The sequence below is a fragment of the Desmodus rotundus genome, chromosome 8 (assembly GCF_022682495.2).
Source record: "Desmodus rotundus isolate HL8 chromosome 8, HLdesRot8A.1, whole genome shotgun sequence".
Classification (NCBI taxonomy): domain Eukaryota; kingdom Metazoa; phylum Chordata; class Mammalia; order Chiroptera; family Phyllostomidae; genus Desmodus; species Desmodus rotundus.
The window spans coordinates 86,295,410-86,310,173 of record NC_071394.1 but is presented as its reverse complement, the minus strand read 5'-3'; the positions used below and the strand labels follow the sequence as shown (position 1 = coordinate 86,310,173).

The following is a 14,764-nucleotide window of genomic DNA, read 5'->3' as shown; positions in this document are numbered from 1 at the left end:
TAAAATTACTTAAAGCCAAAGTTTTTTCAGCTAAATATCATATTCAAATTTGTAAGAAGCAAACTCTGTTAAGAAGATGTTTTCTCTCTTCTGTCTCCACAGTGGAATTTAGTGGCTTTGATGACATTTGGACAGGTGGCTGGTGGGGCGCTATCTGCGAGCATGGGAGTCCTACGCAAAGAGCGGCTGCTTCTGTTAGCTACAGGTGAACCATCTGCCTCTTGGGTTATTAGCAAATTTTAAAAAGCCCTTTTTTCTTTTAAATTATTAGCATAATAAAGCTAGGAGACATTCAGGTCCATTTTGGGGTCCATTCAGCACCTCTTATTTAGTTTTCCACTGTCTTCGAAGCTTAGAGTCAATAAAAGGCATTTTAAGCCACAGCCTTATTCACCTTTTCCAAGTAAGGTGAGCTAAACACAGAAGGTGGGGGGTGGCGGGCAGCGTGGCAGGTGCCTTGCATCACTTGCCCAGGTGAGACTCCTCCACTAACCCTGGAGGGCGAGTGGGGAAGAATTCCATCCAGGTGCAGCTGGGAGAACCTGGCCCATTCTAGTCCCTACCAAGTTGAATCTCTCCAAAACGGCTTTCTTATTTTCTTCACAGTGTTGAGAATGCTCAAGAATTCAAGGCACGCTCGCTTTTCAATGTTATCTCCAGAACACATTCCAGGCTGAGATACAAATGATGTATGTGCTGGTAGTCCACTGTTTTAAATGGCCTGGACTATACTCCTTTCCATTAAACAGATCGACCAGAGATGAGTGTGACTGACAACTCTCACACACTTCTCACCTTCTCATGTACATGGTGGACACCAGGAGCAGTGCTCTGCACTCAGTAAATACCAGTTAAATGGAAAGAAATTGAGACCTCAAAAGGGGGATGGTTTTCATTTTAACAGAAAATTTCCGTCCCTCCCATCATCTTGAGAGATTCCCACAGTACCACTCAGGTTAGACACGAAAGCACTGGCATTAGCGATTCCACGTGTGCAGAAATCGTGTGTGCATTCCACACTGCTTATATCCTCTTATCTTCGGGCTGATTTATTTTATTAGCTCGTAAAAGCCTGGCATTACATTCACTTATCTTACTTTGTATACCACGAGGTCTCTTCAGGTACGCCTTGGTTTGGCCTCTGGTTTTATGACTTTTCTTCAAAAATGAGGAGATGAAAATATATGTATAGAGAAAGACAGACATTCTTAAAGTGTTGCCAAGATAAATCCAGCTCATGTTTATAGTAACCTTCTAAAGACAGCATGAAACACATAGACCACAAAGCGGCCACTCATTCATTTATCCAACAAACGTTAACCGGACGCACTCTGTGCCAGACACCACCCCAGATATTAGGACTATAGCAGAAAGATAAAATAAAAGTTATATTTTAGTGTGGACAGACTCTGATAAGTAGAAAACACATCATGCAGCAGGTGAGGATAAATACTATGAAGAAAAAAATCAAGTTGGGTAAGAAGAGTAGGGAATGCAGGGATGGACTGGGGGTGGGGTATGGAGATGACTTTCAACATAGGGATACAAAACAGCCCAGCTAAGAACAACTGCAGAGGTAACAGAATGAACAGGAGGAAGCCAGTCACATGGGCGTGTAAAAGAGCTCTCCACATAGAGAGACACAGCAATCGCTAAGGCCCTGAGGTGAACGCAGGAGAATAAGAGCAGGGCCAGTGTGTTGAGTGCACAGAGAAAGGGGAGGGGGTAGGTGATGAGGTCCAGAAGCAGCAAGGTAACCCAGCTGTGCTGGACCTCAAGGATCACTAGGAGGATGCGGAAATGCCACTGAATGAGGAGGGAGACATGAAAGAGACAGCATGTGATTTAGGCTTAAAAGAAACCTTCCAGCTGCTGAGTTGAGAGTGGACAGCAAAGGGTCAAGGGCAGAGGCAGGGAGACCATGTGGGAGGCCCCTGGAATCATCCGGCCACCATGGAGATGATGGGGGCCTGATAAAGGTGGTCCCACCGGAGATGATGATGGTGTGGTTCTGGCTCTATTTAAAGGCAGAGCTGACAGTGGTGTTATCAACCCGTCACCTGTGGATTGAGACTGCTTGGATGTGAATCAAGCTTTGCAGGATGAAATCAACAGCTGAGACATTTTGTCAAATACCTCTATTAATTATTATTTACAGAAGTGGCTCATTTAAAAACAAACTTGTTCCACCTAAAAAGGCACAGGACTCCGCAACCCTCTTGTTTTAAGCAACACATAAACATCATTGTTATTTTCTCTTGCTTGGTATCATTTATCCTTTATGAGAGTTACCAAATTTACATTTGAAAAAAATCCATTCAACAAATTTTAACTGAGGGCTGGATACATACCCGCCATTTTCTTGGGCACCCGGGAAACGGTATTACCTAGAATAGACAATATCCCTGTTCCATAGCCTTGGATTATTTTACAATATCAATAGTAAGTATCCTTGCTTGTTGCAACATTGTGCATGGTCCTACTTGCATTATTGTATTGAATCCTTCCAGCAACCCTATCCTCATCGGTGTTTTCCCAACCAAGGAAACCATAACACAAGGGGGTTGAATGTGTTGTCCAAGGTCTCGCAGCTAGGAAGTGGTTAGGCTAGAATTCAAAATGCCAAAACCAGAAGTGTTAGCTTCAACCTTCTCCTGGATTTAAGGTCCAGTCCTAGGACTTGTATTTTCACTCATCCTCTGCCACTTTGGGCAAGACACTTGATTATCTCAGTTTCAACTGCCACAACTACACAATGAAATGCTCTCAGCAAGATAATCTCTCCCAGGTCCCTGTCAGGTCTAAAAGTTTTAGAGATCTTGCTCCGGAATCCAGTGTTCCCAGTCCCTAATGCCTCCCTGTAAAGAGAGCACAGATGCAAAACCCGCCAGCCACACAGTATAATTTCTCAAGGACAGCTTTTGCATAAAACAATGGGAAGCACTTCCCCAGGTGAACCTTCAGGTTCTGACCTTCCAGCTCGAAGAAAATAAGCCAAATTCAAGGATACTCTAAGGTGGATATAAATGTTACCAGAAGAATCTATAGCAAAATTTATTTCTTTCAAAACCGACCATGTGGAATTACTCCCTTACAGAAAGGGGAAAACCGGTAGATATGCCTGGTCCATGCTTGGTTAACTTGTAACAAAATTAAGAGCAATTTCCACTTGTCTGCAGATGACCGAGTCTTAAGTTTCACTTCCTTCAGTGTCTTCGTGTCTGACCCAGGGTAAAGCTCAATAAATACCAGTTGATTGAATTAGCGCATGAATGAGTAGTGAATGAACTAAAGAATAAACAAATAAATTCATTAACTCTATAGTGATAAATATGTCCTTGGTTGGAATTTATATAACCTGGCCAGCAAAAGCATCACTTCCCCCTACCACGTAAAGGCAAAAAAACACTTTAAATATATTGATTTTAGTGTTCCTTGAAGATTCCATTGATAGAAATTGATATTTTGAGATGTGTGGGAGTAACAGAAATCTCATTTATAAAACCATAAGAGGAAATGTCACTATGCTCATGAAAGAACCACAGTAAACACCTTAAATTCCCCGTCTAAAGAGTTAACCCAAAGCTGACATTACGACCCCTGAAGATAAGCCTGCGGTTCAGTTTCAGGTGCTTCACCATCAATACCAGCCAGGAAATGATGCTGACAGAGAAACCACCTGCTCACACTGAGTCGACTCTCTCCATAAAATGATCCACACATAACAGTGTGAGTTAGACAGCAGGGTGGAGGAAGACACACAAACCATGAGGATGCTCCTGGACCCTTCACTCTTTAGACATTTTTTGAGAAGTTACCTAAGAATTTAAGTATCAGTCAAGCAATATAAAAAGTTTATGCACAGTAAATGTCAAGGGAAAAAGTCAGTGTACCAGCTTTCCTTCACACAGAATGATCATCAGACACAATTGAGAAAAGTAAGAAAAAAAGAAAAACAACTTCTGCTATTGAAACCAGGAATGTATAACCAGATCAAAGATGAGGCTTGATGCAATTATATAAGTCATTTGGGGAAAAACTCAATTAGCTGGGAACGGAAGCCTGGATGGAACTTCCTAACCAAGATAATTTACATAATTTTCAGGTGGACAGACTCAGGCTACATTTTAGAAAAAGAAATCATAAGAGAAAGCATTTTAAAACATTTATTTTCAAGTGAATTTTTTTACTGCAGATAATCTCAGTCAAAATAGAATTAATGATAAACTGCAAAATGAGGCAGTTGAAATGTAAACTTCGTCAATATAACAAACTTATTCCTTGAATTCACAACTACAGTTCCTTCCCTTCCTCCCTCCCTCCCTCCCTCCCTCTCTTCCTTCCTTCTTTCTTTCCCCCCTCCCTCCCTTCCTTCCTTTCTTCCTTCTTTCCTTCCTTCCTTCCTTCCTTTTAAACCATGGATGATACTTCTGGGTATCTAGGTTTAAAGCTTGCACACACTATTAGGGGAAGCATGCATGATGTAGACAAAACTTTCCTTCTCCACTAATTTTAACAGCCTGTTCAGATCTGCATTTGGTAACTGTGGTTGTTGTTTGCTTTTCTTTGGTGTCTAGGGAGGAAACAAAATAGCATATGGATGTGAACCACAAAAAAACGGCAACTTAATTTTATTCACACTAACATTAAAGAGTAAGTGTCCACAGGCACTTTTTAACACTGACTTCACTACTTGTTCTAGAGGGGGAGGATAGTCACCGTTTGTAACTGGGAAATACTGGAAACAGCAACAGTGCCCTTCAGGGGAGAATCAGGTTAACATAAGCCATGACTCGTTTGTCTTGTGCATGAAAGAGCAGCAGTGCAGCGAGACTTATCCTTCACCAGGTGAATGGATCAGAAAACTGTGCCACGTCCATACAATGGAATATTACTTCAGTGATTAAAAAAGAAGTGAGTTCTCAAGGTCCTGGAGGAGCTTCAGTAAAATAAGCCAATCTGAAAAGGCTACCTACTGCGTGACATACTTGAAAAGGCAAGACTCTGGAGACAATAAACGACCAGTGTTGTCAGGGGGTGGGGGCAGGGGACATAAACAGGTGGAGCACGGAGGGTTTTTAGGGCAGTGAAACGACTCTGTAAGACACTGTAATGGTGGGTCTGTGTCATTACACATTTGTCAAAGCCCATGGAATGTACAACGCCAAGTGAATACGAGGGGAAACGATCGACTCTGGTGATTACGATGTATAGGCTTCCCCGTTATCACCACTCTGGTGGGGGTGTCCATGGCACAGGGAGGCCCTGCCTGCGTGAGGGCAGAGGGTTTATGGAAACTCTCTGTAACTTCTGCTTAGTTTTACTGTAAACCTAAAACTGCTCTAAAAAATAAAATTACTTAAAAGAAAAGGAAAAGCAAATTGCAAGGCAAAACAAAAAATGACAACACTTATGTCCTTAAAATACCACCACAGACTAATTTTTATATCTGCATCTACCTATATGTCTGACTACACCTACACATCTGGAAGGAGACTGAGCCGATAACCAGGATTAGACCCGCGGAGGTCAGAGGGAGGGGGTGTGGTCAAGGGGCTGTGAGCTCCATCTCTGCTGTTTGATTTTTTAAAAAATGATGGACATGTTAGTTAAAATATTCACTTTGTATTTTATGTGAAAGTATTCAAAAGTAAATTACAGATATCATGGCATGCTACCCTTCAGTATTTATCTCTTTTTAAAAAAAGGACATTTTTCTCCCTTAAAATTATGTTTCTAATAGCAGAAGCAGCAGAAAAAATCATCTACTAAACTATTGGGGTGATTCAAGTTATCTACATCAAAAAGCTAAGCTGGTCTCAGAGAAAAATCTAAACACTAAGTGTTGGGAACTGATTTAATGGTGATTTCTAGGTCTTCCTAAGAACATCAGTATTACCCCTGTGTCTTACCTTTATCTAATGTTTTACATTCTTTTCTTTAAAACACTGACATCCTCATAGACCAACAGGTCAAAGTTAATTATATTTGTTGTATTTGTTTACCTCAGTCATTTAAATTACTAAAGTAATACAATGCAAAGCTAATCATAACAGATTGAGTATCTTAAACAGGGATACTTAACCTAGAATTATCAGATTCCCAAAGAGTCCATGGATAAAATGAGGACATCTGTGAGCTTGGACAGAAAAAAAAACATCTTTAGTTTCACTAGGAACTGAAATTCAGCATTTCCTTCCAAAGTGAGTAAAGGCTAGAAATCATAGGAGCATCTGCAGACCCGTGAATCTGTTACCATAGAAATCACTATATTTTTTAATCACAGTGTGGTTCCTGTGGGTATTTCAACATATCATTTACTTTTATCTCATGTTAGGTATATTAGTTATTAGACTTGTTGCCAGGTCTCATTACTTAATGCAATAATTAAGACGCACGTATGTAACTCTTATTACAAACTTGTTTTTAAATATTTGGATAATTGTATTTCAATATAACTGGGTTTTATTGTAATCTTATGTATTTCACTTTAAGCACATATAAACAGTCTTCTGAGGGGAAGGGCTGTGTACAGGTTTCACAAGACGTCAAAGGTCAAGAACCCCTGGAACCCAGCCACCCTGCCCAGCAATTCCAGTCTCCCAGCATCACCGCCGTCCCCGGCACGATGTGCCGTCTTCCACACCTACTCTTCTGCATGGACAAGTGTATTTATGAACATCTGGGAGCACACTTTATGTTTTATGTGTTCTATAATTGGGTTTTATACTTATATTTTGTAATATACTTACAAGTCTGTACAATTCAGATATTCCTGCTGTTTCCAGCTTTTGGCTACTATTAAAAAACTCTGTAATAAAACTCCTTGTATATGTCTCCTCATATACTGGCATTTTTTAAAATTTCAAGACCAGTTCTACTTGTGAAATACTGGTGCCAACAACAAGTACCCTCAAATTTAACTATAAGCTAATTTTGTATTATGAAATCAACAGCAACAACAGCTAGTACTCGTTCTGCTTACTATGGGCTAGGTTCTAAGTGCTTTACATGAATTAACTTATTTTAATCCTTACAATCAAAGGTGGGACACTGTTATGATTTCAGTTTACAGGTGAGGAAACAAAGGTTCAGAGTGGCGTTCAGTCTCTAGCTCCCAAAGTTTGTAATTCTGATGACAAATTCAAACAAACAGGTATTCTTGGAGCACAAGAAACCTCATCAACATAGGCCCCCTCAGTGTCACTTTGAAGGGGAGTAGTAAACGATGACTGACACTGGCTACATCATTAACTTCTGAGAGTATGTCCTGAAGCGGCTTGGAATTTCTTTGTCACTGTGCTTTTGAAGAGGTGGATCAAAGAGAAAGAGATCACAGTGATTATTACAATCCGCCACCCACTCAATCAGGGCACAGGCAAGATGAGATGTGTCTTCGTCAACAATGAGCAAATTTGCCATCAGAGTTGGCAGCACGAGAACAACCCTGAACTCGGCATAGGGTCTCCACTATCTTAGGCCCAAAGGATTTCACAGGCAGCAAGGGCAGATCATAAATCCAAACGGAAAAAAATGCCAACAGGTTAAATACAAGCGTGTGCTAATGAAGACCCAAACACAGAGGCAGGCCTGGTCTCCTTAGCGATAAGAGCATTATTAAAACCCACATAATTCATCAAGGCCTCATACTGGCCGGGGGCAAGGCTACCCTTTCCAGTTAGCAAGTTCCAAAAGAGACCAAAAGAAACAAAACCACAGAAATGGTATCTTTTTAAATTATCTGGACTCTGCTGAGCAGAGATAAAATAATCCTGCTGCTATTCTGTGTCTGGTTTAACATATCCTAGCAATGAAGCATCATTTGGCTCAATCGAGACAGGAAAGCTTTTCCCCTTTCTGTATCAACACTTGTGATTTGAGCATCCATGAAACAGGGTAGGTAATCAGAAAGCACAGTAATGGGAACTCGGGGATATATGTCATAAACATCAAAGGTGGTTTGCCCGTGAGACCGGATGAATGCCCTATACATCATCCACCACCAGAAGCATGGAGCCAAACACGTTCTTCTCCTTCCTGTCCTAGAGGCAGTATGGGGGAGCTGTGAAATCCGACCATCCTGGGCTTGAATCTACAATAAGCTGGGACTTGGAGCAAACTGCTTATCTCTCTGAGCCTCAGTTTCCTCATCTTCAAAAAGGGTATGGTAATACCTATGATCACAGGACTGTTGTGAGATTAAGTGGATCTCATCCCACCCCCAGTCGTGGTTCAGACTGCTACCCCAGGAAAGCCCCACCAGCAGGGAAAGGAAGCCCCCCACCAGCCCCATCCCCACCAGGGCAGCGGGAAGGATTCCTCCCACAGAAGGGGTGTAAGCAGGTGTCCCATATAACGCCATGGACTTAGCAAGGGACCACAAATATAGTTCAAGGAGAGGTGGGCTAGAGAAAGGTGAAAACTATCCCCCCACTCTGAGTTTCTGTACAAGATACTCAACTGCTCTGAACAGCATTTCTACCTCTCACCACCAGAAGGACTATAAACCTGTTCACGGGTTTAAAAAATATCTATACCCTTTTAGCCAGGAACTTCATATTTTATCCATTTTTATCCTTCTAATAGAAGATTATACAAAGGTACTCTAGAATACCCATCGATGTTACTTATAAGAGGGGAAAATTGTAACTTATCTAAATATCTAATAAAGGATTGGTTAAATAAATTTGGAGCATCCATCTGACAATGTACTTTATAGTTACTAAAAATAATGTTCTTGGGGACTATTTCAAGATGTGGTGACATGATCTCAATAAATAAATGTAAAGTACATGAATAAATTAATATATGTTATGATCTCAATTTTTAAAACCATGTGCTTACATAAGCTTTAAAAGCTGATTGAAAACAAGTGCTACTTTGGGATTCGTGTATGTAGCAAGTTCAAAGACAGGCAAGGCAACAATAAACATTACACTCAGCAGAGAAAGGGGTTTGCGAGGAGGGCCTTTGGCTTGGCTGTTAAGAGCTACGGGGAATTTTATATTATCTTTACACCATTTTGTGTGTCTGCACTACTTCATAATGAAGAAATTGTAAAGTGAGTGTGTGTATAATGCCCGGAAGGTAACACATCGAAATGTAGCTACTGCTCTGTGATGGGATTATTGATGAATTCTATTGTTCAAATTTTCTGCAAGGAACATATATTCCTTTTCATCTTTTACATTGTTTTTATCATTGGGAAATATTTTTATACTCCCCCCCGAACTCATCTGTTTTCGAGAAAGGATGGTTGGTGCTAAGCGGTGCCCTCCGTCAGGGGCACAGGGGCTCTTCCACCAGGGGCTTTTCCTGGGGGAAACCCCGGCTCCTCACTCAGGTGTCTCTCATCCATTAGAATTTAAGCCAGAAAAGTGCTGTGGGGGAAGAAATGTCCCTGAAATCATCCCACTCATATCCTTTGACGTGAGAGGAGATCTGTAGGTGGCTGCTGGAAGCATTCTCCACACTGCAAATTGTTCTCAAAAGTATAGGTTACTTTTTTTTTTCCTGGAACACTTTGTGTTCTATCCTGCCAGGAAGCTGGGGGCTCAGCTAGTGGATTGGGTAAAGTGGTGGGAAAAAATAGAGACCAATTATGTCATCAAATAGTGTGGACTCACCAGTCACAATTCATTTTTCGCCAAGTGGTAGGGGTGAAGGGTGGGAGGATAGTTCTTTGCTGATACGTCACTGTGCTTTAAGATCCTTCCAATATTATTGCAAGAGGAACTCTTAACATGGGGTCTTGGCTGGGCTCCATGGGGCCCATGAACTCACACATCAATCTTGTAAAATTTCATGGAGCTCAGGGCTATTATCAGATTCCTAAAGGAGTGTGTGGTCCCCCAAACAATTGAGGATCCCGTTCTGTAACAATAAGCTCTTTTCTTAGCTTATCCATCCCCATTTGGTCTCTAACCCAAGTTCAATAAGAGGTTGGAGGGGAGTGTAATAGGAAAACTCCCTTCTAGGCGCCTAACAGAATCGTCAGCTGAGGCTTTAGAATAAAGCAAGATGTCAGCAGGAAATGCCTGGTGTTACTATCACTCGAACACCCTGACGGGCTCTACATGTACTTTTTAATCAAAGGGGGAAGATTTTGTCTGCATTAACATTTCCCAATTTTCTGTCGCAGATATATATTTTTAAAAGTGGTATGTGTGTTGAATTCCCCATATCCTAAAGAAGTCACTATTTTTTATTTTTAAAATCCACCAACTAATAAGTATTTACCAAGAACTCACTTTTGGTAATACTGTGTACACAGTGTTCGGCTGGGACTCAATAGAAGCTTGACCATGACCCCCAAAAGACCTCTGTCCCCTAATCTAGCAACTTCTTGTTCAAAGACATCTAGTGAATGTCTTTCCACTTATTAAATGGAACGAAAATCGAGAGTTACTAATATTACTTTCCCAAACCCTCGCATCCTCCAGTATGAGTCACCCATTGGAACCCACCTCTTTTTCAGATACCACTTTCCACTACGCATAGAAATGGGCTCCAAACAACTTCGCAGTAATGCTCCTGGTTAGTCAAGGGACTATAACTCTACTGGATATCACCATTTAAAAGCACCTTTGAATAGCCTACAAAGGCCATTTATCAGAACAATTAATTTATTTGACTCATTATTTATTTAGACATCGTTTCCTTTATGGCAAAACATCTTCTCATGAGTGACTTCACCCACCACTTCATTTGATTCAACTCATCTCTACCGAGTGCCTGCTAGGTGTAAGGCGCTGAAATCAGTACCACTTCCTCTGAGGCCACATCTCAGTCACACATCCTGTCATCTTCCTGTGACTTGGACAGTCAGTAAAGCTGCACAAAGGCCAGTTTTCATGTCCTCCAGCAGCTTCTGGGATTCTCTTAACATTTACAATTATTATAACACTGTGTGACAATATCTGGAGGGAACTCTGCCCAGGCTCTGGAATCCATATTGCTAAGACTCAGGAAAAATGCCAGGCAAATCGGAAAGGAGTTTGGCTACAGTTGAATCCCTAGGCATAAAGGTACATTTATGTTTGATAAAAGTCTCTTTACTGTGACAAAACATGATGTGAGATAGTTAAAGAGAGAGAGAAATAAAAAACAAATCACAACTCATGATCGCAAATACTAATCTTTTCATAAAAAAGAGTTTAGTGATTTTTGATAAAAAGCTACTAGAAACATGTTTTCTTAAAAAAATATATATGGTTCAGGAATAATGAAAGATGAGGCATGATCTTAGAAATGACCTAGATTAAAGTCTTCCCTAAATCACTATACTTCCCTGGGCTTCTAATTGTTCATTTTCAAAGTGAGAGAATAAGAATATATGATGGTTAAGGGCTATTTAAATTCTGAAATCCAATGATTCTAATAACTGCCACAAAATTTAAAAAATTCAAACATAAAGAACTTATTGCTGATAAGGAAACTTCCATAGATTATACTTGTCAATGATCATAAACATTCACTGAGTAAAGTAAGACCCAGAAGTAATGTTACAACGGCCACCTAGTACACTGGTCCAGCTCCTTCAATCTGACGGCATACGGGCTGGAACAAACACCATATGGAGAAATAAAAATGTGCAGGCACATTAATTAGATGATAGCTCAGGCTCACTCCATCATGGCTGTTTGTAGCACAGAAAACTCTGCAATGATTAAAAATAACTCAAAGAGTATTGTTTACATGGATAATTAAATGTCGTCAGACAAGAACCCAATAATCTATGTGCTATGAAGATTCAAATTTTCACAATGGATGTAGAATAATTGATCTCAAATCCCTTTTTAATAAACAAATGAGGAAACTGAGGCCCAGAGAGCGGAGAAGATACACCGTCACAGGCAGAGCCAGAACCATGCGCCAGTTCTTAGCACAGAAGCCTTCTCATCTTACAACAATGGCTTCTCTGGTCTCAGAGGAGGAGAAAGACCTGGGTCCAGTGTTAGATGGATACAACATGCACAGCGTATAAACTCGAAGACATGCAAAAGGTGAATAGACTTGGGGGGCCCAGGGAGATCCTGAATCCCTACCCATCCTCACCCCCAAATAAGGAGGGCATCAGAGGCTCAGGTAAGCATCCCACTGTGCCATGGGAAGACAAGGAGGCCACACAAAGAAAGCTACTGAAATTAAGCATTCAAGGATATGGGCCTGGAAAATCCAAGGAAGTTTTTTACCTCTATCATCACCAGTTTTCAACTACCGTGTCTCTTAAATATGTTTTGCAAAATTCTGCTCTTAAAGAAAAACACAATGAGGCTAACATTTGGTGGGTGCCTAGTACATGTCAGGTAATGTGCTCAGTATTCTCACTTTTATTGCTCTATTTGATCCTCACAAAAATTTTGTTAGGTTAAGTCTTTTCATCCCTGTTTTCCAGAGGAGGAATCAGAGGTGAGGAAAAGTGTCACACAAACGTAAGTGGAGAATCTTAATTCAAACTAAGATCTGTTAAATCCAGAGCCACTCACTCAGCCATGCTGCTGGAGATTTCTGGCCTTCAGGCCACCCAGTTGCTGAGTTGGGCCAACTTGCTAACTTCTCTGAAGGTGGACAAACATCTGGTCCATCTTCTGGAACAAGCTTCTAAAATAGCACGGTGGAATTTTTCTAGATTCTAACCAGATGCACCAAGCTCGTAATTCATTTTATGAGAGAAAAGACATGGGTGATAAACAACTTGGCTTGGAAGTTTAAGTTGGACACAAAGCTTTCTCCAGTAAAAATGAAATATTTTTTAAAAAGAGTTTTCCCCCAGGTCACAACTGCCATAGTCAGATCCTAGAAGCCCACTTTACTTAATGTGCACAGCGTGTTAACGAACAGACTCAGAGATGAGAGGCGTTCCCATGGCAGGCGAGTAGGAAGGACTGCACTTACACTTACGTCGAGACTACAAAGGCTAACAGCATCTTCATCTTGGGCACTCTGCTTCCGTTTTCGCTGTAAAGAAAATGAGAAAACAAAGTTCAGATGCAAACATAGATTATGGCTTTGATTAAGGAAAGAAGAAAAGCAGTCAAGGAGCACATGCAATCCTTGTCATTCCTACCTGGTTGCCCAAAACCTTTAACCAAGCTATGTAAATGAACAGTTCTAAGAAAGCCTAAGGAAGTCCAGGAAACTATTTTATTCTTCAGTTTATTTTGTTCATTAGGTTCCCCATTTAAGTGAGATCATATGGTATTTGTTTTTCTCTGCCTTATTTCACTTAGCATAATAATCTCCAGGTCCATCCATACTGTTGCAAAGAGTAAGAGTTCCTTCCTTTTACAGCTACATACAATTCCATTATGTAAATGTACTAGTTTTTTTTGCTTTAATCCACTCATCTACTGATGGCAACTTGGGCTGTTTCCAGATCTTGGCTATTATAAATAACACTGCTATGAATATAGGGGTGCATATATTCTTTCTGATTGGTGTTTCTGGATTCTTTATAGTCCCAAAAGTGGGATCACTGGGGCAAAAGGCAGTTCCACTTTTAATTTTTTGAGGAAACTCCATACTGTTTTCCACAGTGGCTTCACCAATCTTCATTCCCACTGCAGTGCACAAGGGTTCCCCTTTCTCCACATCCTCACCAGCACTTGTTCTTTGTTGATTTACTGATAGTAGCCATTCTGGCAGATGGGACGTGATACCTCATTGCAGTTTTAATTTGCATCTCTCTGATGATTAGTGATGTTGAGCATTTTTTCATGTATCTATTGGCCTACATATGTCCTCTTTAGGGAAGTGTCAAAATAGATCCAGAGGCATGGATACATGGAATACACTGACAGATCTCAGGAGGGGAGGGGGTTGCGGTACTGGATACTAGAAGGTGGAGAGATTAGCCAAAGAACATATATGCATGGCCCATGACACAAACAACAGTGTGGTGAAGGCCAGGGGGACAGGGCCTGGGTGGGGGTGGGCAAAGGTGGGGGTGCGGGGATGGGGAACATCTGTAATAATGTGAACAATAAAAAAATACATGTTTTCAAAATCTTTACCAAAAGATTAAATAAAATTATATACAAGGAAGTATTAAGCTCTAGGATAATTGGTCTGCCTTATTATTTGTATTCATGCTGCTAAAATTTGTTCCTCTTTATATTTCTTTTTTTTGGGTAAATATCTTCATATATCAAGGTTTACCAATTAGACATAAAGTTCAGATTCTGACTAGCTTGGAAGAAAAAACTAGACTAGAAAGAAAATTTAATTCACTTAGAGATATTCCATTTTTAGAGCTGCTTTGTACTTGGGTAATTTAAATTTGTTCTAAACTTCATCCAGGGTCCTGATGTAATTGCAGAACCAGAATGCTAGAAAGAACCTTAACACACCATCTCCAATGTTCCTTTCTCTTTTATAGCCATAAACACGGAGATTCAGAAAAGTTATTACTTGAAATGAAGAACATTGTACTTCAAATGAACTTATGACCAAGGAAGTCTGCCAGGTTAGATGAAGAAAAATATATTTTCCTCTATATAAAAAGAACAGAAGCTCCATCTACAAACCACAATACAGGCTCATCAAAGGCATATTCACGTCTCTTCTGAATCCCAGCTCAACCAACCAGGCAAGTACTGAGTCCCTAATTTGTGACTTGCTAAGTCTCCTTATCCTACTTGGCAGAAAGCTACCAAAGGATCAAATCGCTGACATGAAATGACAATGGAGTCAAGAGCCTTCAGCCCCCAAAGAAGCCCACCCCTTCCTCCTCCTCTACCAGACCCTGAGAGTGAACACTGGC

The 14,764-nt window shown here is 40.6% G+C and overlaps 1 protein-coding gene across 8 annotated transcripts in view; it reads right to left on the bottom strand.

The window, feature by feature from the left end:
* The window catches only part of ARHGEF3 (Rho guanine nucleotide exchange factor 3), a 309,293-nt gene that overhangs the window by 127,534 nt on the left and 166,995 nt on the right, over nucleotides 1-14,764 (bottom strand). For 6 of the 8 annotated variants that reach the window (XM_053929748.2, XM_024556529.4, XM_045192228.2 and 3 more), the window contains one exon: nucleotides 12,898-12,960. In XM_053929748.2, coding sequence (XP_053785723.1) covers nucleotides 12,898-12,960 — 63 coding nt within the window. The remainder of the gene's footprint in view (nucleotides 1-12,897; nucleotides 12,961-14,764) is intronic. The other 2 variants (XM_045192229.2, XM_045192231.3) reach the window with 1 other exon arrangement.